Source organism: Chanos chanos, chromosome 8 (assembly GCF_902362185.1).
Source record: "Chanos chanos chromosome 8, fChaCha1.1, whole genome shotgun sequence".
In the NCBI taxonomy this organism is placed as follows: Eukaryota; Metazoa; Chordata; class Actinopteri; order Gonorynchiformes; family Chanidae; genus Chanos; species Chanos chanos.
The window spans coordinates 26636510-26659836 of record NC_044502.1 but is presented as its reverse complement, the minus strand read 5'-3'; the positions used below and the strand labels follow the sequence as shown (position 1 = coordinate 26659836).

Genomic DNA, 23327 nt, shown 5'->3' with positions numbered 1-23327 from the left:
CTAAGCCCTGGGATTATACAGTGTCAGATCTTAACCAGCCCTAACCGGCTGACCATCTGAAAGATGTGTGTTCTGCAAAGTCTCATTGTTTGAAATTCCGGTGTGTTTGCACATTAAGTACATTAGCAGCATGCAGTGAGGATAAAAATGAAGGCCCAGCTCCAAATGTGCTAAAATAGCTTCCTCTGCCTCTCACCCTTCCTGTGCCTTTCTCAGGGGGTCAGCCTTTCCCCTGACCTCTCAGAATAATGCATGACATGTCGTCGAAGAGAGCACAAAAAACAAAACAAAACAAAACAAAACAATATAAAACAAAAAAGAAAAGAAAACAACTATAGGTGCTTCCATTTTGTGAGGAAGGTCTGGAAGCATAGCGGTTTGATGATTGGTTGCTTCTGCAGATCGCTGTTGGCCAGTGATTTTGTTGCTGTACATTTTGGTAGTTAGCTTATTAGTGTATTATTTGGGTGGACTGCCTGACTGAAAATAGCAATACATCCTGTTTTAAAGACCAGTAGTTAAAGGCGCCTCTTTTTCAATAGGGTTTTCAGTCCATTTCACATTATAAACAGTTCATTTGGAAATTGCCCATTGACTCAGCCACGATAGTCAGTGTAACAGTTAATCAATGCAGTTTTGAGTATATTGTATGTTGCTATAGAAAAAGAGTATATTTGATTAAACATAGCACAGAGATCTATTAAAAATCAAATATTTGTTTGAAAAATCGCAAGAGGCATTGACAGCTGCTTAATGTTTATAAGTAGTCCATATGACAAAAAGGGATGAATTCGTCTTTAAAGTAGGTTTTTCATAGATTCTTACAAAAGCAGCTGTACTTCAGTCTACATGATCTGAATACTTATGAAACAGAGAGAGAGAGAGAGAGATAGAGAGACAGACAGACAGACACACAGACAGATACAGAGAGAGACAAACAGAGAAGAGAGAGAGAGACAGAGAGACAAAGAAAAAGAAAGGAGAGGGAGCATGAGAAAGACAATGCTGGACCTTGAGAATGTACAGTATCAGCTCTTTCATAACTTGTTTAATTTGAAACAGTAGAATTTGTTTAGCTGGTGCAGTCTGAAGTAACATCCTTTACAAACATGTTTTTTTTGTCAGGTCAGTGGTGGAATCCTGGGGGAAGCGTCTCTTATAAATATTGTAGTCTGGAGGGGAAATGTGTGCATGGAACTGCAATAATATGAGTTTGGTAATATAGAGACCATTTTTAGCTTTATGTAGCAGAATAAGGCAGTACACTATAAACATTAATCATACAAACACATGCCAGAGTACAAGCTGTGAGAAACCCAGCAGGAGATTTGAAGGGGGATGAGGGGGAATGTCATCCCCCTTGTTAGAAAAATGACCAAAATGCATCCCCCTTGTTAACCTGCCATCCCCCTATATACTCTCTAGAGTAGTGTCAGTACCCATTGGGTCATCTCCCTTGTTGGCCATAGGGCCATACCCCCTGATAAAAAATAACAAATCACTTCCTGGAGAAACCAATGTAAAATGTACCCTACATTCACATTTATTAAGACTCCTCTGGACACGCGCACACACACACACACACACACACATGCACGCATGCACACACACACACACACACACACACACACACACACACACACACTACCCATGCTGCTGCAGGAAGGACGTCTCTCCCTGACACACGTTGAGTGCACTGAGTGTGTGTGTTCCTGAGTCCTGTGTCTGTGTGTTTATTCACATGGCAAGACACGCACAGGCAGGATGGCACAGGGCATCCCTCAGGGCAACCCCCCACCCCGCCCCCTCGCCCGCGCAGCAGGCAGACGGTATTGTTCAGGACAGCGGGTATAGGGAGGTAAAGCACCATCAGGTCGTTGGGTTTACTGAACTCTGTCGGCTGGTGTGGAGATTTACTGACTTAATGAGAACTAGGCTCAACACGTCCATAAAATGTGTCCATAAAGAGCATGAAACATATGTAAGATTATCGACAAAAATGCAAACTGTACATCTTTCATTTGCATTATTATTTCAGGGTTTCATCAGAGGGTTAAGTCCTCCAGCTCACAGTGTGCTAAATCAGAAAGCATATACCTTTTTTACATCGGACCAGTATGTGAGTGTTTGAGAGTGTATGGATGTGTGCATGCCTGAGTGGGTGTGACTGAGGTCTATAGTGTCTTTCTTATGTTTAAACTGTGAATTACATTAACCAAATTCCAGCAGTTACTTAATTAGTCTCCTCTTTGAAAAAATGTAATTAAGGATTAATCTGTTGAAACAATGTATTGCATTCATGCTCTATATGCTATATATATTTATTTATAATTACTCTACAGTTTCTGATTATAGAGAACTTGGCAGTTTGCTTTGAAATGGAGGTGAACTTGCTGTAGTAAAACTAAAGAGACGGAGCAGAGTGGTTATAAGAGCATTCCTGTGGAACACTAGGGAACACATAACAGTTTTTAACCAGACACAGTTTCATGCTCCATACTTTCCACAAACAGGGCTATGCCTCTGTTGGTCTTTTAAGTGAGTGGAATATGTGTCAGAGAATGGACTATATGACCAAGCATAAGGGCCATGTTTGACTGACAGATGGCTCAACAGTAACAGTAGTTTGACTTTATCTGTTGCCTTTGAACACATCAAAACAGCAGTCCTCTGACCTTCCTCACTGGTTAAAAAGCAGATACATCTGTTTTTGTTCAGGGACAACACAAGACTCTCACACAAATGTTCAACTGCACCTACAGTTATAATGCTAAATACATACAGCAGGTATCAAAAATATATGGTGAATTGGGGAGAACATTTTAATGTCAAATTTTTTCATTGTTAATTGTTAATATGAATTGAAAATGATGCTGACATACTTCAAAATTTAAGTAGAGAATAACAGATCCAGAAATAAAGCAGTGGATTGTCTGAGTCTATTGTCTTTGGACAGGTCAGCCCGATCCATTTACAGAGACTTTCACAGTACTCTCCACTTTGGTTTGAATGAGCTTATTTATACACTAATTCAGCTTCTCACAGGAGCTGTTCCAGCGTTAAACACTGACACTTTCATGCTCTGGTTTTCTTTTAATCTACACAATGGTCTATTCTAGATCATTAACTGTAAAAAGAATAGGAAGTGACTTTGGGTATCAGATAACCAGGCAGCATGATACGAAAATGCCAATCATTCAAAATCCAGATACACCCTGAGAGCGGTTTAGTGTAGACCACACTCTGTCATTTACTGTCATTCAGTAATGACACGGGTAAAGCATCTCAATCATCGAATGAATAGCTCACAGAAACATTGGAGAATAACTGTCTATCTCTAAGATTCAACAGAGCACATACAATGTCTTTGTCCTGTTGTTCAGACAGGATCTTTATAGCATTTGGTATACACAACATTTTAATCAACAATGAACATATTTTATAGAGAATTGGGCATTTGCATCCTCTGATGCACTGTGTCATACCGAGACCAATGGAAATCCTTGGTTTGAATCATGAATCTTTGAATCTTGAATCTTTGAATCATATTTTTCAGTGGGTGTCTCGGTGCTTCCGAATACCTGGAGGATTTTCTGCATCTCATTTTCCATCAGTTTTAAGGTTTTAAAAGCAGTTCCTCCAAATTGTGTAAAACACAGAAGAAAAAAACACTGAAAATGTACTGAAATTTTGCACATTAATTTTGCACCCACTAAGTTTTCAGTTGAAACTATGATTGATTCAGGGCCCCCCCACCCCCCACCCCCGCCGAAACACAGTTCATTTCTACTGTTCTCTTAAGCAAAATTCTTTTCAAATTGAACATGAGTGACTTCAACATGGGTTGTAGACCCACCTGTGCTCTCTGCTGTCTAAAGCAAACTAAACATCTACTCAATCCACTTTACCCATCATCAGACTAAACATCTGCTCAATCCATTTTACCCATCATCAGACTAAACATCTACTCAATCCACTTTACCCATCATCGGACTAAACATCGGCTCAATCCGCCTTACCCATCATCAGACTTAACATCTACTCAATCTACTCTACCCATCCAACTGGGGTCAGTCAAGAACAAAAATGGACAAGACTTGATCTATGATGAAAAAAGATTCACTGACTCCACACAGAAACACAACATCTGCAGCTATTACCTGCAGCCAATCATTATTAACATCATAAGAAGGATTCAAAGCTCTCACAAAACACACCCACACTCATACACACTCACGCACACATACACATATATATACATACATATAGATAGACAGACTGTCCATACAGTACAGTTCAGTCTTACCTTTATTCAGACTAAGTAGTCGAGTCAGAGAAGTGCCATTCCAGTCTGTATCAATAGGAGATTGGCTTTGTGTGTGTGTGTGTGTGTCTGTATGTGCGTGTGTGTGAGCGTGTATGTGTTTCTCCTGCAAGCTTCAGAGCTCTTCTGCTGGCACCCTGGTTCCTGCTGCTCACTTTGCTAGCAGATGATGATTGTGCATTTTCCTGAGGAAACTTAGACTCCCTCCCTAAAATGCGTGCACACACACTCACAAAAATACACACGCACACACATACATACTCAGACACGGATGTCTACAGGAAGTTCCAATTACACTAATTGCACTAGGGTGAACTAGGAAGTTCATCATCAGTGAGGTATTCTCTGCCACATTCCATTTTTATTCTGTTATGGGCTTTTCAGTTATTACACGCATCCAGGGAATTATCAAACAATGTTTGCATGTTAATGGAATTCATAAAATATTTCTGAGACAGACAGACACAGTGCAGTTTAACACACTCAATATGACTCTTTTTTTCACATTCCTCTGTGGCCTCTTATGCTGATACAACTCCCTTCACGTAACCATTCAACTTTTCCCTTTGACTCATCAAATGCCAGTCTTGATGTCTAACTTGAGCTTTATGAACAGACTGATTGTCTAGCAATGTATGATAATAAGCTTTTGATAAAACAGGAATGTCCCTTACTTGTGTGGTTTCACTTATATATTCATTTGTTTATTTGTTTAATTATTTATTTTGTTTGGTTAAACTGATGTGTTCCAATTGTGTATAATACAAAAAATATAATACTTAAATACCAAAAGGAATGGAATGAAGGTTTCCTAAAGTATGTATAGCTCTGTAGCCTTATTGGCTACTATCTGATTTAACGTGGTCTTATCAGTGCGTGAGTGTGTTTGTGCGTGCACGCTTGTCTCTGGTTCTAGAGAACATACAGTACCCTGTGTGGGACAATGGTCCTTGTGTCCCTATTTACAGATAGGCTAACTCCCCCCAAGCTCTGTTTTATTGTGCCCTCTAGTGGAGGTCAAACATCAGTGCAGAACAGAGAACTGCGTTGTTACAAAGCTGATATTCTATATCAGCATATTCTGATATTCTCCACATATTCATGCACAGGTTAAGCAACACACACACACACACACACACACACACACACCGCAGGCAGACCTTTTTGACCTGTGTAGAAAACACGTATTTTGCAACAGAAAAATGTGACAGTTCAACTCTGTGACCTAATTCTGACGCAGAATACACATTCCTGTTCCATACGGGCTACCCGTACCTGTTACCATGGCAACATCTATCATTCATGCCATCATAATAATCAATTTACTACATTTAAGCAGGTGTGATATAAAGGCTATCAATTCACACATCAACAAAAGCCGCATTTGTTCCTTTTTTTGTCGTCATGCCACAGTGACGTAAAACACATACTTTGGAATGTAAGAGAAATTCCCACACGCCTTTCATTCAACATTTCCTGTGCCGTGACGACTAACACGCACACTCGAGTTTTTACACTTCTTGAAACACTCACCCACACCAACTCAATTGCTATTCAGATCATGTGCACCATTCATTTCCTACACAAAATGAACCCAATGTTTTCCATTCATTAACACACAATTTTTGGTTGTAGATCGATTTGATATGAGATTCAGAAACAGGTGTATTCTCTTTATTATTAACCTTTGCGGAAAGAGGCTACAACATAAACAGAAAAATCGAGTGACATACACACACACGCGCGCGCACACACACACACACACACACACGCTTGTTGAGTTTTTGCTTGGCCGGTTTAGAGGCATTTGTGGGTTAGTGTTAAAACTGTGAACTGAGGATGTGAGGTGACCAGTAAGAGCAGCTCTGGAGAAACACCGGAGTTAAACTGATGTGAAGCTGCTTCAGTCGTTCTGAATCAAACAGTAACAGAGGCGGATTCATCGGCCTGTTTCCAGTGTTCTGAAGGAGCCTCCTCACCTCGTTCCCTCTCCTGGGATTCCGCTGGTCTCCGTGGAGATGTAACGGGTGCCGTCATTCTGCTATACAGTCACCTTACTAATACAGTGCTCACTAGTGTCTTATTCTTCTAGACTAGAGTGTACAAAATGACCTGGTAACACACACACACACACACATATATATGTATGTATATGCATATATATAGATAGATGTGTGTGTGTGTGTGTGTGTGTGTGTGTGTGTGTATACACATATATATTAGTTATTAGTGTAAAGGTAGACAGTGATCTGCTGTGGGAGAGTGTGTGTGTGTGTGTGTGTGTGTTAGGTGACAGTCTGTCTGTGCTGGGGACAGAGTGGAGCATAAGCCTTCACTCCACTGGGCACCAGAGTATATGGTCAGAGAGTCTGGTGGGACCGCTGATGGAAGTGGTCATCGTGGGGTTTGAGGTTACTGTGGTGATGGGGGTAACCATGATGACCAGGATGCTCGACACCCTTGTTCTGAAGCTCCTCCTGTTTGTGAACACCTTGAACTTTCACCAGCAGCTCACTGATAAAGGCCTATGAACAAACATGAAATTAAAGCTGGGTTTGTATGGGCTTAATACAGGTTCAACACTGGTTTGGCATGGGTTATATACGGGTCCAACACTCTGGTTTAGCATGGGTTTAATACAGGTCCAACACTCTCATTAAGCATGGGTTTAATACAAGTCCAATGTCTTCTTCAGCTGTAATTTAATGTGACAGTTACTGGTTTAACTGAATTGAAACTTCATCAAATTAACAGGTGTACTCTAACTTTAAATAGCCCTCAAAACAGTCAAGCATTTCTTTATATGTGATTTCATGTAGGTTTTTCCATGATACCAAGTCATGACACCCCTAAACACACAATGCACAAAAAATACACAGCTTGTTTTTCTGCTGAGCGTAGTATTGTTGTTTGAATGTTGCTGTAGTTGACCGGTTCAGGGAGAGATGTAAACTAACTTCTTAAACTTTTAAGAACCTGATGTTCTCTCTATTTCAGGTCTCCCTAGTGCTGACGGAGTAATACTTTATGTACAAAGCAGAAGGACAGTGATTACGCTCTGTGTAATAACGTAATTCTAAGGCTTTTGTCTCTCTAATAAATGTGCTTCTAATCTGTCCTTCTGGAGGACCGCCATTGATTGGAACACTATCTAAAGTGTGTGTGTGTGTGTGTGTGTGTGTGTGTGTGTGTGTGTGTGTGTGTGTGTGTGTGTTAATTGTCCTGTTCCTCTCTGTTGACTCTGCGTGATGACTCAGCAGTTCAGTGGCCAGAGGAGCTGACCCAGCAACATACACTTACGCTCTCTCTGAAACTCTCTCTCCCTCTCCCTCTTTCTCTTTCTCTCCCTCTTTCTCTCGCTCTCTCTTTCCCTCCTTCTTTCTCTCTCTTGCATGACTGATAGAGAATAATGTGGCTTTGACAGAGAGAGGACGACAAAAGAAAGACAGAGAGAGAGAAGAGAGGGGGGGAGAAAGGGACAAATGACCACTGTGAGCACTCCGTGAAAGGAGGAGTCAGACACTGCTCCTACCCTCAAAAAAGAGACAGAGAGGCAGGGGAAAAGAAAGATGGTTCAAAGGGAAAGAGGGAGTAGAGAAAGACAAACAAAGAGAAGTACAGAAAAGAGAGGCTCACGGGTGGCGGGAAGAGAGAGAGGGTGGTGATAAGTAAATAGGACATAAAAAGAGAGTAGAGAGAGACAGAGTGAGGAGAAGTGGAAGAGAAAGGAAGATAGAGATGGTCTATTACCTGTGTGTTATTTATGCATCCCCCCAGGACCTCCTGAAAATTACAGAGATAAGTCAAATATTAGATAGCAAACACAACATGAATTTGATGTACTTCAAGGACAATGAGAGACATTCGACAGAGTGACACAGTGCAGATTAAGAAAGTTACAGTAAATGACAAATATTTTGAAGGACGTGTTAATTTAAAGCTACTTGTGATAGCAGGAAAGACAGGTGAGAATGAGAGAGGAGCATAATGGGACCTGTAGTTTTTTGGTTCTTTGTTCATCATTTGGGAGGTCCAGCAGCTCATCAATGTCCACCTCATCAGGCATATGTTCTTCCTACAGAAACAAGCACACGCACACACAGGCGCACACACAATCAGTAACGACTGAGTTTATTTTTGTAATAAAGTCCCTAAAATACATATGCTACATCTGAATTCCTTGAATAGCTTCATGTTCAATGAACAGTATTTGAATAGAGTGCAGGGGCAGAGTTAACACACAGATCTCAGCACAGTTTGGATGCACCAGGTTTCACCACCTTGAACTTTCACCAGCAGCTCACTGATAAAGGCCTATGAACAAACATGAAATTAAAGCTGGGTTTGTATGGGCTTAATACAGGTTCAACACTGGTTTGGCATGGGTTATATACGGGTCCAACACTCTGGTTTAGCATGGGTTTAATACAGGTCCAACACTCTCATTAAGCATGGGTTTAATACAAGTCCAATGCCTCCTTCAGCTGTAGTTTAATGTGACAGTTACAGTTTGGATGCACCAGGTTTCACCAGTTCCATCTACACTCACTGCGTTTCATTCATTTACATCAGTTAAAAAATCAGACCTCACTAAAGAACAGGTCCATGGTGTTTTGTAATAATGATGTTGGAATCAATGTCTGACATAGGATTTCTCAACTTAGGCTGGTCTCAGCACAGACTAAACCGGTCTATAAAAATTTCGTAAGGATGGGGAAGATAGGAAGAACCCCTTGGATCCCATGGACACAAATTTAATGACATTATTTTGGGTCTATTTTTTTCAGACAAATTTTAGGCCCAGTCTTAGATTAAACAGCGTTCTGTGGGTCTGTTTCTTGGACAGGGATTAGGCATAATCAGGTTCTTCTCCCAGGCTCTGTTGCTTTATCTGGGATGAATCTGGATCCTTTCCAGTTTTAATGATCGCTCTCGGGTCGGCACTAAGTCCACGCCTAAACTAGTGAGCACTGACACAGGCTGTCTTACTGTGTTTGGTCTGGAGACCAAAAAAGTCCAGATTTAAGATGTATTCTTAGAAAGCCACTTTTATATTGGTGATTAATTATTTAAGACTAAGCCTTGTTTCTGTCTTGTTTTGGAATTGAGCCCTGAATGTTACGAGAAAGATCAGATTTCAGTCTTCCTAGTACTGGAGATCAACTCTCAAACTGGTCACTGGGAATCTTTACAGACTCAATACACATTTAAGATCCCATTGTCGGAAAGAATTGGATCTATAAAAGGCTAAGTTTGCCAGTGAAAAGCTCACAACAGAATCCATATGGCTGTCACTTGGGGAAAACAGGTGGCAAATCTGAAGTGCTGTTTAAAAACAGTTTTATTGTCTAGGTAGCTGGAATGATATACAGAGTGTGTGTGTGTGTGTGTGTGTGTGATGTGAGAAAGAGAGAGAGAGAGAGAGAGAAAGAGAAAGAGAACAGAAACCTCTCAACAGGATAACAATCTAACTAATTCACCACCCACTAAACTGTAGGGGTAATTACAAAGCCTGGAGGGCATTTCACAGCCTCCCTTTAAACTCTTTTTTCCCACAGGTCAACATTCCTCCATCTGTAAAACCTTTACTCCACACTATTCACACGACCCATGAGGCAGGGGTATTTGTTGTTGTATGTAGGACATCCCTCTATGGGAAATTTGGCCAATATGGCGGCCGCGCGACTTGCCACGGTACAAGCTCTGCTTCTGTGCCTCGCACTTCTGTCTTCGTTATGTGTTAAAAATTCGTCATGTCTGTTCACGTATACCCGATGAAAGCTTCTATCCCTCAGAAAGAATTCGTTCACAGTTCTGGATCCATACACTTTCTCTACATTACCTAAGGAAATACCGGCCACAAACCACACACCTGGACACCCGACCTCCTGGAGGCATAAACTGGGTAGGAGAAGGCAGTATGCCGGCCACCACTACCGGCACTGCTGCTGTCTAATGTCAGATCCTTCAGAAATAAAATAGACGAACTCCTCCTTCTAATCCAAACCAACAAGGACTACCAGGACTGCTCAGCCATCTGCCTGACTGAGACTTGGTTAGACCACACTGTGCCAGATCAAGTGGTAACCCCTGCACACTCCACCGCGCCGACTGGTTAGCAAAGCTATCCAAAAAAACCAACGGCGTAGGTATTTGTTTTATAGTTAATCAGCGCTGGTGTACCAATACTACAGTGCTAAATAATTCCTGCTCCCCTCACCTAGAATACATCAGTGTTGAATGCAGACCACCTCACCTTCCCAGAGAGTCTGCTTCGGTTGTTATGGTCGGCGTTTACATCCCTCCGACAACTAATGCAAACATAGCAATCAGCGAATTAGCCACCTATATCTCCTCTGACGAAAACTCTAACACCGATGCGGTAGTCATTGTGCTTGCCGACTTTACCCACAGTAACCTGTCTACTGAACTTCCCAACTATAAGCAACAGGTGTCATGCCCCAGCGGAGGATCCAACATACTCGATCACCCAAGATCTCCTGCCTCAATGATTTCAGACCACTTGCCCTAACATCTATGGTCATGAAGTCATTTGAGTGCATCATCCTCTCCTATCTGAAATCCAGCACCACCCCTCTGATGGATACTTACCAGTTTGCTTACCGAGCCACCAGGTCTGTTAAGGACGCTGTTAATTTGGCCCTCCACCACACACTGCAACATCTAGAGTCACCCAGCACCTACGCCCGCATCCTACTCATCGACTTCAGCTCAGCCTTCAATACAATAAACCCGGTAAACCTCTTCAATAAACTGCTGGACATGAACACTGACCCCTGCATATGCTCCTGAATACAGAGCTTCCTGCAGAGAAAACAACAGAGTGAATTCCTTGGCACCCACATCAGCAAAACACTCAAATGAAACATTAACACTGACCACATTACCAAAAAAGCCCAGCAGAGACTACTTTTCCTAAGACAGCTCAAAAAATTCAAAGTAAATAAAGCCTCCCCCTTCAGTTCTACCCAGCCATCACTGAGAGCATACTCATCTCATCCATTACAGTTTGGTTCGGCAGCCCAAACAGTCACACATGCAAAAAACTGTTGCACATAGTCAATCAATCCTCCAAGATTACTGGCACCCCCCTCCCATCAGCTGAATCACTTGATCACAAACGCACAGTCCAAAGAGCAAAAAAAATAATCTCTGACCCTTCTACCCTGCTCACCACCTCTTCCAGCGGATGCCCTCTGGGAGACATTATAGGTCCCTGCCAGCCAAAACAACCCATTTTAAAAACAGTTTTTCCCCACTGCAATAAGGACTCTGAATACTTCTGTCCAACCCTGACCGAGGTACCTGCACTTAAATCTCCTGAGCTCATCTCATAAATATTGTCTGTGAATTTTTGTCTTGTAGCATCTGTAAATTCTCCTGAGTCAATTTGTAAATATTTCTTGTGAATATTGTCGGTGAATTTTGTCTTGTAGCAACTGTGAATATTGTCTGCTGTGCTAGTCATTGTTTCTAATGTCTAATGTGAGGCTGTATGTCTAATGTGATGTGATATCTGCATATGTTTGATGTTACAACACTGTTGAATTGAGCTACCCATCATTCTGTGCCGAAAGCAAATTCCACCGACCTCTGTCATGGGGTCATTAAAAGTGATTCTGATTCTGCTTCTGAAGAAGTAGGAAGAATAGTCTAAGAATGAGGAACAGAACAAAATGTTTATGACACAACTCATGCTGTAAAAGAGGACTCATAAAATCAGGATTTTTTTGTTTTTTTAACGGTATGTCCACAGGTAGAAACACACTGATAAACCTTGGAGAGCTTCTGTAGATGAGCGTTGTTATAGTTGTTCTCTGGAAGAAAAAAATGGTTGGGAAAATATTCAAATATAAATACTGCACATAAACTCTGCACAACTTATCATCATGTTGAGATCAACAGGAAATAGTCGAAAGAACCTCCATGTCTGTTCTCCTACGGGAAACCGCCTCATCCCTTCTCTGAGGCTGGTCGGTCACACCGAGCCCCGCGCTCCCCCAGTAGTGAACTCAATCACATACAGCTGCATTGTCGTCCCCCAGGACAAGCACACATACACACTGTTTTCTTCCTGTTTATCCATGGAATTTGCAGGCAGTGCCCATGTAAGGCAGTTTTTGGGTTCACGTTCTTTGTGGCTGGGAGAGACAGAGAGCAGAATAGCCCTTCATGTCCCCTATGTACTCCTTTTATGGCCACTGCACTGGAGACATCTGCACCATACATATCTGTGTGTGTGTGCGTGTGTGCGTGTGTGTGTGTGTGTGTGTGTGTGTTTGGATGACCGACATCATTTCCTAAGAAGTATTATGTGTTCTGAAATACAGAACCACAATGATTAACATGTTCCCCTCTAACTCTGGTGCTGAATGAGGACTAAAATGTAAACAACAAAGTGTCTTTTTTTAGTCGCTTTTGGGAAATATCACTTCTCTAAAGACTCACTTTGATTTAGAAAAGTGAAAAACAAAAATGAACAAACAAAACAGCACTGTTATCATACGAACCAGTCATTCAAGATAAAGTTACAACTGGGTAATACAACCAATGAAAAACGTACAAATTACTTCCTTTTTGTCCATATATTTGAAAATGAGAGACAAAATAGTAAAAAGAAAACTACATTAAAGAGGAAAAACACACAAGATGGGGACATACGAGACTCTTTAGTTCTGCGAGAGGAGTAATCTATTCCCAATCCATCCATAGCCCACACAAAATCAGGTGTCTAGAGCGATTTATGTCATATCTGTATGAGTGATGGAGATAGTAGCATCTCGCACAGAACTGGGTTTGCTGTGTCTAAGTGCTGTTGAAACACGTATAAGCACCAAGTGAGGACGCAGAGAAGTTAGATGGTCTTGTTCGGGATGAACAAGGCATATGTTGCATGGTTTATGATAAACTAGCCCTCAAAGCTTCTTTCGCTAAAATTATGCACTATTCTTATCAGAGGGAGAAAGAGAGAGAGAGAGGTTATCTAGCTATTATTACTGGAATGAGTATGTTTGCGAATGTTCATCTAGTTCCCTGAAGTTAACCAATCTCCTGATTAATACCACTCCTGCTGTGATATCTGTCAAGACTGTCAGGTTTACGATATGGCTACACAACTGAAATGTGGGCTAAGAATACATATTCTTAGACCACATTTTAGTTGCGTAACCGTATGATTCTCAAAGTTATTTAAATATTTCCATTACAGAACTAACAAAAGTGCCTGTCAGTTCTTTACACCTGTTTTCGGTTTGGAGGATGACCGGGGACTCACCATGCCATCGTAGAGCTGGTCCAGGCTATCTTGGATCCAAGTTTCTACATCCAGTCGTTTCTGCAGTTCCTTCCGATTATACTTAACAGTCACCCGAGCCTGTCTCCTCGGTAACCTCGGAGAATGGCCGTAACCCTCACATCGTCTCCTGGGCTGTTCTGCTGCCATGGTGTATTTGTGTGAAACTGACGCAGACTTTAGAGTGCGCGACAGAAGAGTAGCGCGCTTATGTAAAGGCTGATCGCTAGCGCCGCGCGCCACTGACCACGCAGAGCACAATTTGGACAGACATCAAGAAACTTAGACCTGCAGAGGGTCCTAGTTACAACGTGTTTTTTGGGGTAGGGATCAAGTGAGGATAGATAGATAGATAGATAGATAGATAGATAGATAGATAGATAGATAGATAGATAGATAGATGTCTGTTTGAGAGGAAAAAATTGTAGGTCGGGGGTAAAGGTCAGTTTGTTTGCCACAACTGGAAAATTTGTCTTTAAAATAATAGTATATGTAGAAATTTCCCTCAGCGGGCTGAGTGTTCATATTACCCTCTTTTCAATATGTACTTTACTCACGTTTAGGACCATTTTCCTGGAAATGCCTCAATTTACTGTTCTTGTGCTGTCATATCACTATTAACGATATGTTTAAGGTGTAGCTCACTAAACCGGTCAGACAGTTAAATTCCAATGAACAGGCACGAAGGGCAAGCATTACGTGCCGAAAACCGGTCCGACTGCTGAATGCAGTTGACAACACAGTCGTGGAAGGATACAGCTACCCCTGCCATCTCTCTCTCTCTCTCTCTCTCCTCCAGTTAACTAATGTCTAAAACATATGTGTTACATGCAACGAAGCATAGTACATAAACTGTGATTGATTGACATACAGTTTAACCAATGACTGGTCTCAAAGTGCTGACATCAGATGACCTTTTTATTCTCATATCACAAACACATACAAATAATATATAAATTAACATAAATTCTTTACAAAATAATGATTGAAAGCAAAAGTACAAAAACGCAAAAATGGAAACTTAGGTATTCAAATTCATAAGGATGTAAACAAATGGAAAAAAAATCATGTTTCAAATCAGAAAACGGAATACAAAGAATGAAAATCTACTCACCACCTCATGAAAAAGGTAAAGCTTGCTAAGTGAGCAATACAAATTGGGGATAAAAATGTATCCATTCTGTTTCAGAAAAATATAAAAATATTTCTAACTTTGTAGCATCAGTGACAACAAACTCCGTTTCTGAATATAAGAAACATTGCCTTTACAGAACGTGTAGTGTAGGGAACAGTGTCCCATTTCAAGATGAAAAAAATCTTTGATCAAGTTCAAACGTCACCGATTAGGAGACTGAAAATGAAACAAGATTTACAATCGATGGCCGGCAAGAATGATATGGTTTAGACATTCAGAAATAAAGATTAAAAAAAGAATCATTAGCTTTAAGAGAGAAAGAAAAACTCTTTGTGTTTCACTGTACTGAGGGACCCTGGAACAAAACAAAGAGATGAGTAACACTTATGTTAACAGATTAAAGAGCGTAATCTAAACCTGCTATTGAGCCGGGTCGTTTGTGGTGGTCATGTGCAGCCTCATTCGAGGTTTCCCTCTCCACAAACAAAGCAGTTTACGTTCTGAAGAGGATGTCTGTCACATGATCAAATGGCTCAGAGTCTCCTTATTGCTTTTGTTTGTTTGTTTTTTGGTTTTATGACTTTGCACTCCTAACAACAGATTTATCAGCAGACTATATATCCGTGTTGTCCTGCCAAAGGACAACTTTCGCAGATACGTTTCAACCCTTCATTCATTCATTCTTTCATTCATTCATTCATTCATTCATTCGTTTGTTTCTTCCTTCATTAATTTATTGATTCACTCATTGAAAAATAACAGGAGAGAAAGAGAAGTGCTTGTTTCAAATTCTTGTCCTCCTTACTAGTGTATGCGTGCTTGTATGCCAGTGTTCACATGAGACTGAGTGTGTGTGTGTGTGTGTGTGTGTCTGTTGTGTCTGTGTTTTGTTTGTTTGTGCTCACCTCAGTCCCACTTCTGGACTCCACACAGACACACACACACTACATTGTGTGTGTGTGTGTGTGCGTGTGTGTGTGTGTGTGTGTGTGTGTGTGTGCGTGTGTGTGCGCGTGTGTTTTGTTTGTTTGTGCTCATCTCAGTCCCACTCCTGGACCTCCACTGCCCCACAGGAAGTCTGGGCCCACAGGTAATGCACGACTTCCTGTCATCCCATATCCTCCTCTCTCCTCAGTGGCCAATGAAAGGCTGAGCCTGCCATCTGTGTTGCTGGGTTTCCCATGTGTGGAAGTGGACCGGCCTAAGAATGCGTCTCTCTCATAGGGGAAGTGTGAGCTCAAGTTATTCACCGTCTCCAGGTCGTTGAACACAGATCCACACAGCTGCTGTCTCCTGATCCTCTGCCTCCGACGGCGGACCACCAGAACCACACACACCATCAGAACCAGCGTTACCAGAGCCAGAACACAAGAGCCTGCCACTGCCGACCCGGACGGCCTAGACCCACGTGAGGAGGCCCTCTCAAAACCGGGCTGCACTGGAAACTCACAGCTTGGTCCCATGAAGCTCGGCGGGCACTGACAAACAGGTCCGCTGAAGTGTGTGTAGCATGTGCCCCCGTTCAAACACGGGTGTGTGAGGCAGGCGTCAGAACGCACGCTGCAGTTCTTGCCAGTGTAGCCGAGTGTGCACGTGCACATGTAGTCGTTCACGCCGTCCACACACGTACCTGCGTTCTGACAGGGAGAAGCAGCGCAGTCGTCGATGTTGGTGTGGCACTGAGGCCCGGCGAAACCTGGACGACAGCGGCATAGAAAACTCTGACCCAGATCTACACATTCGCCACCTACAGAAAGAACAAACAAACAAACAACATACTTTAAATACCTCAAGATACCATTACATATTTTGTCCACTAGATGTCGCTGTTGGAGAGATTTTAACACTAAATGCATTTGCATATGTCTGAGTTACGTTTTGAGAATGAACTTCAAATCCTTGTTTTAAAAAGTTGCTTAGAGCATTTCTTTCAGCACTCGCCATCACTGTCTGTCAAACAGTCATAAAGATGTCAGCCCCTTGCTGAGCTTGTCTCACCATTAGCACAAGGCTTGTGACTGCAGCGATCCAGCCTCTTCTCACAGTTGGAACCAGTGTAAGCAGGCGGGCAGCGACAGGAGTAGCCCCCTGTGATCCGCTCGACGCAGGTGCCTCCGTTAAAGCATGGGTCATCCGCGCAGGTCATCGCGATGATTTCACAGTTTTTCCCGTAAAAGCCCTGCGGACACGTGCAGGAGTAATCGTTCTCCAGATCCTGCCAACAGGAGAGAGACACAGGGGCCTTTTAGTCTTCACACTTAGTCTCTATATCATATCAGCTGATAACAGTCATTGTATGTTAATTTTATGACAGCATAATTTGCATGGGAGAAATTAATTGTAATAACAAAGGCAAAAGATGGGTGACTGAAGTTTGACTTAGGTACAAAATATGATCAGAGAACAGATCTGTCCTGAAAATAGATAGAGGTAACTAATTGGCATTATAGTTTCCAGAATTTTTTTTTTTAATTTCCTTTAGTGACACATTCATGCCAAAAAGCCTGGCTGTCCAACATCTCATTGATGTATCTGAAGTTCTAGGTCCATTTGTAGGTTAGAGGGTGTCCTTTAAGACTCACATTGCAGCTGCCTCCATTCTTGCAGGGGTTACAGTCACACTCATTAATCTCCAGTTCACAGTTGGTTCCTCCGTAGCCAGGTTTACAGGTGCACGTGTAGCTGCCCTGTCCTGTGTTTGTACAGGTGGCACCGTTGGCACAGGGTCGGTGGTTGGTGCAGTAGTTCAGGTCCTGGTTACAGAAGAGTCCACCCCAGCCTTCCTTACACACACATTGCCAGGGCTGAGCGCAGGTGCCGTGCAGGCAGCCGGGGTAACGCACACACTCGCTGCAGGACGGCCCCTGCCACCCGAGCCGACACTTACACTCCCCAGGGGACTCGCAGTAGCCGTGCCTCTCGCTGCAGTCAGAGGAGCAGATGGCTGAGGAGGAGAGAGAAAAGGAGGAGAGATTACAATAGAGCCGACTGGCCCGCGTCCCTCCCTCTCTTTCTAACACACACACACACACACACACACACGAATACACAGCTCTTTGGGTGAATGAATGGGTGTGTTAAGTGCTAAGGCCAGCAGCTGGTGAGCTGAAAGAGGAAGGTAATGTGGTCTTTTGTGCCTGGGTGATTGGACACACACACGCTCTCTCTCTTCTCTCTCTCTCACACACACACACACACACACACACACAGATATATACATACACACAGAGTAGCTCTCTGACATGTGTCTGATGAGTCAAGCTCTGTATTCCTATTGTTCTTAAGAACAAAAGAACTGGACAGGCACAAGCAGTGCCTCTCAGCTTCCATCACACACAAACACACACACACACACACACACACGAAACGAATGAGCTTCCACCACACATAAAATCATTTCCTCCTCTTTCTCTCTCTCTCTCTCACACACATACATACACACATACACATACGCACACAGACACACACAACTAACAACTATGTAAACACAGTCTATGTGCTTCCAGTGTAATTGTAGGACAATTAATTTCTTGTAGAAAGTAAGACCTTCACTAGTAAGTAAAAACCCAAATGCCCTCAAACAAAATAACAATTAAATTATTTCTGAGCAGTTTATGATATTTTCTTATGAAAACACAAGCAATTTTTTCTCCAGTGTATTAGCATAAATTAACACGTAATAACATAATATGATAATTAACCTGTAATGATCTGTGTGGAACTTTTTGTCTATGAAATTTAACTCTCCCTCTCTCTCTCTCTCTCTCTCTCTCTCTCTCTCTCTCTCTCTCTCTCTCTCTCTCTAACACACACAAACACACACACACACACACCAGGCCAGACATGTCTCTGGGGAGCATCTAGACGCCTGAACATCTGACATACATACACACGCGCGCACACACGCACACACGCACGCACGCATGCATGCACACATACGCACAGATGCGCACGCACACACACGCGGGCGAGATACTAACGGTCCGAACAGTAGTCTCCCTGCCAACCCTCGAGACAGTCCCGGTTTCCGTTCTCGTCGCATGTGTAGTGACCCAGAGTATCGTCCCGCGGCCTGCAGTAATCAGAACAGGCTTCGCCGTAGTAATATTCATCACAGAATACGTGATAAGAGTACCGCAACTCGCTCTGCTCCCCAAAATGAACATCCTGAGACCAGTCTTCACCGATGGCAAGACGTCTCCTTGTCGCTAAGCGACTAATGAGATTGTTTTGGTTTTCTGTGAAGGAAGATTCCGATAATCATGATCACAGATTGAAAGCGACAGCGATAATTCAATTGTAGTCTTGTATGTTACGTAGTAAAATGTAGCCCAACCTTTTAATTATTTACCTGTGTAATCGGTGTGCTCTTTGGGCGATTCAGCGTTCCATGCTTCAATAATGAGAGAAAAGGTTCCCTAAAATTTGACAGAGTGGGTGAAAAAAACACATTACATTAAATGTTTTTTGTTTTTTTTCACCAAAGTAATTCAGTTTTTAGAAAACTAAAATAACACATCAAACGAAAGTAAGTGGTAGTTACCGGCCACTTAAAATGGAAAGGCACTCTAATAGGCGCACTGTTTGAGATGGAGCTCTGGTCAGCGCGGAAAACGTTGGTATGTCCCGTGCCAAAAGTGCAAGGCGGTTCAGCCGAGATAACATCCTCCGAATGTTTAAGGCAAATCCGAAAAAATATGTTGCAGTCTCTGGACCTCCTACAGAAACGGCGAGTGGTACTGAAAGAATGCACTTTCAACTCAAACACTCCAGATGAGGCCACCTGTTTGAACAAAAATACACTGTCAAAACTCAAGTGAAGAAGAAATTTCATTGTCGGTTTACTGCAATAACAATAATTCTTTACAGACTCAAACAAAAAGTTTCAAACTTACCAACTGAAATAACATCAAAATTAGCAGGCAGTGTAGAGGTAGATGGGCCATCCTTGCAGGTGCTCTGGTCTACGATTTAACAGTATCTGTTGTATGTAGTCATTCGTTTCTTCCAACGCAAAGAGAAGAATTCCAGCAAACAAGAGTGTAATCCCAAAATTGCAGTCGTTTAAAAGAAGCAGTTCCGCACATCCATGTAATTCCACCAGGGTTGCTGGCCGAGTCCAAACACCCCTTGCGTCGTTGACCTACCTCTATCTAACGTGTTGCTAAGTGTCTCGCGAATGTAATGAATGGGACAGTGTTTTTATACTACCGGCCCCCTCCAATGAAACGTCACAGCCCGCGAGGCAGGGAGAGAGGGTGAGAGGGGACAGCTGGGGGAAATATTGGCCTGATTAAATTTGACTGTAGAGTGCGACAGCATTATTCATAAGGTTATCGTTTTGGGGATTGCGCTGAGTCTGGTGCCGTCAACACATTAGGCTATTTTAATTAAAGGCATGGTTTGGCCATATGGACAATGCATATGGACAGAGCTCAAAATTAGTATACATTCTGTTTTTCGTTTCTGCGGATAAAGGAATTTCGTTTGTGAAATTATATTATTGCAGTTTAAGGTTATAATTAGTAAGCGAAATGATCCAAGTGGGCACAGTCTCTGACATCTCACGTTTTAAGTGATAAACGTTACTTCTGCTGGAGTTTAACAGGCGTTTATCTTTATCTGTCAGTAGAATACACATTGTAAGGCCTTTTCGGTTCCCACTGGCTCCCTGTAATCTACTTGTGTAATTCTTTTTGAGCCAGGCAAAGAAACTGTGGGGAAAGCTTGGTTTACACAGTTGTAATGAGACCGTTGTACAAAAAAAGAGGCGGAAGGGGATTAGAAACATCCACGACAGGAAAAGTTTGAGATACTGACATGTACATGAAAAGTTAAAAACTTAAACATCAAAATCATTTTCAACGATTAACTGGTACATTTAGTGTTCAGTTCTTTACTGAATGTAACAAAATGGGGTTGTCTTACAATTGTTTTATTTTTTCATGAAATTTGACCATAAGATATCTTCATGTCAGCATCATCTATCAAGGTTACCAGATATGCTTCTTGTCGTGTATCTTTTCTCTTTTTTAAATTCCCCTTTTCGTTTCAGTTAGGGTACAGCATGAATAGCGGGACAGAACTGATGAGCACAAGAATGAGTCTGTTTTCTTGTGTTCATCAGTTATACCCCGCTATTCATACACTTAAAACTTCTGCGTGTTCTGTTGTATTGTCTTGGCTCTAATCCTTTCTACAGCAGGGCTAGCCAAAGGATCGATAAAATATCGGATGAGAAAAGGAGGAAGGAGGGGTCCCTTGCCTTCCCCCCTTTCCATTCACTTCAGGTCCGGTAATTACCCTGGCGCGTGCGGCCTCTGCAACGCGTATAGGTTTTATAGCTATAACGTCTTTTATGTCTGACGTCTCTCTCTCTCTCTCTCTCTCTCTCCCTCTGTGTGTGTGTTTAGGAACTAAGAATTGGGGGGTTGGGCTGTGTTTGAGACTGTCTATTGTCGCTCAGGGGCGAGAGGGGCAGACAGGGCTCGCGGTTAGGAGGGAGGACATGGGGGATATCATGGTAACTGGTTTTGTGTAGACTCGTAGGAACAGCTGTATGGTAATAGTCGGCACATGGTCAGCTATTGTCCGTCTCAAACCGCCAGGACTAACTGCGCTCCAAGGCGCGGCCATGGATGCCCCAGCATCTGCTACAGCGGCCGAAGAGCTGAAATCAATGCCACATTCATCACACTAAAAGCTGTCATTTATCTATTAAATATATTTTTTTATGGAAATGATCTGATATGAAATATATTTATTGAGTAATCTGATATTGCGTATTTTAGATCTGCGAAGAGTACTGTAGTCACTCGAGTGCCTTATGATAAAAAGAGATTGGTAATTTACCGTGGGTGATTTTTACCTCAAAATTAAGAGATTACAGCTGTGTCCTGAACATTTTAGTGACTGAAATTTCTTATAAAACTTATATATAGGTTATATTATTTTAATAAAATGTCTATGTAAAACACAATTCAAATAATCCTCTGAAATTTTGTGCGTACAGCCAAACAAGTTACTTTCACTCTCAACGAATCAAAGATGGCTTACGTTATGCTCTCTTTAGAGACGAGGTCGGGGGGTTTGTGTGTTTGTGTGTGTGTGTGGGGTGGGGGGGGGGGGGTTACTGCCCTGGTATAGTCTTGGGTGTATTGTTATTATAATGAGTGAAGTGTGCCGCTGAACAGTTCTTCAATCTGCCGTAACACCGTGACACACTTTTGTCAGCGATCCTCATAAAAGAATAAATAAACCTTAATAATGTATGAGAGAACAGAGACTGGAGTGTGCTACCCCACAAATAACACAGACAAAACAAAACAAAACATTCGTACTCACTTGGGAAGTTTAGTACACACCTCAGTGAGTGTCATTTTTCTGCAGGCATCTCCTATGGTTCCTTTTACTGAGTGGTCCAGTTAAAGATTTATTATTCTTAAAATAAGATGTTTAAGTTTCCTTTGAGGCTATATCACCCCTGTAAACTCCACTACCCTTTTTGACTTGAAAAACCCCATTCTCATGTCGCGTTCCCCATTCCCCAGTTTTAGCCTGTCTGTATTGTACATGCATTCTTATACCTTCTACAATGAGACTATGTAACGTAGAATGTTACTTCAATTTAAACATATTTTTTTATTTCTATCTATCTGTCTATCTGTCTATCTGTCTGTCTGTCTGTCTGTCTGTCTACCGAGCTGTCTGATATACAAAAATCTGTCATTAATCCAAAAAAGTTCTAAGTCTGTCACACCCTAGCGGGTTTCCTATGACACCTGGCAGCTGTTTCAAGCTAAAAAAAAAAAGGAAAAAAACAACCTTCCACGGGATTAGATTACTGTTTCTTACTATTACTTTTCCAGTTTTTTTACTGGTTATTGTGGTGAGGAGTCTTGAGAATGTTTATGTGGGTAAAACGGCTTTGGAAACCTGTTTGTATGGTAGCTCAGCAGTAAAGAAGATAAAAGATGAGGGAATGTCTAGCAGTTTATATTCAGACAAAGGGAAGTTATCAGACATAGACGCAGCAAAGCTGCATTTTCAGCTGTGAGTATAAGAGTGGGTTGTATATAAATGTATGAATTGAGTTTATCAGTTTCAAAAATGGGATGCATTTGTGTGTATGTGTGTGTGTGTGTGTGTGTCTCATTGTTTGTAAGCAGCAGATGGGCTGTGACTCTGGTGTCTACCCCTGTGTCAGGAGGAGAGGATGGAATGGTTGGTCCCTAGGGGTGTGACACAAGTGTGTCGAGGAGCATGGGAACTGAAGGACACACACACACACACACACACACACACACACACAGATGATCTTACATTTTCATCTATTTATCCCAAACTGCTCATGTACATTCATTATTCTAAATGTCCCTACAAAACAATACAAACATCCTTACACTGATGCTTAATCCCCAACTCACTGACACCATTACAAATACTCCTGTCTTCAGTTTGCTCTAACTTCTTTTTCAATTCAGTTCTCACACATGAGAAAACTCATGTAGGGTATATACTCTGTCAGCTACACATTGTATATACACATATACAAA

The 23327-nt window shown here is 42.0% G+C and overlaps 2 protein-coding genes across 2 annotated transcripts; both read right to left on the bottom strand.

The window, feature by feature from the left end:
• Positions 1 to 6519: 6519 nt before the first annotated feature.
• Positions 6520 to 13851, bottom strand: ppp1r14aa (protein phosphatase 1, regulatory (inhibitor) subunit 14Aa). The gene is made up of 4 exons (XM_030782200.1): positions 13620 to 13851; positions 8319 to 8399; positions 8075 to 8107; positions 6520 to 6849 (listed from the first exon to the last, which is right to left on the bottom strand). The coding sequence occupies exons 1-4, from the start codon at positions 13785 to 13787 to the stop codon at positions 6685 to 6687; spliced, it is 447 nt and encodes a 148-aa protein (XP_030638060.1). The 5' UTR covers positions 13788 to 13851; the 3' UTR covers positions 6520 to 6684.
• A 1955-nt stretch (positions 13852 to 15806) lies between these two features.
• On the bottom strand, positions 15807 to 19718 carry dlb (deltaB). Its single transcript, XM_030783027.1, has 7 exons — positions 19668 to 19718; positions 19316 to 19555; positions 19124 to 19190; positions 18753 to 19010; positions 17355 to 17716; positions 16771 to 16987; positions 15807 to 16519 (listed from the first exon to the last, which is right to left on the bottom strand). The coding sequence occupies exons 1-7, from the start codon at positions 19716 to 19718 to the stop codon at positions 15807 to 15809; spliced, it is 1908 nt and encodes a 635-aa protein (XP_030638887.1).
• Between the last annotated feature and the right edge of the window lie 3609 nt (positions 19719 to 23327).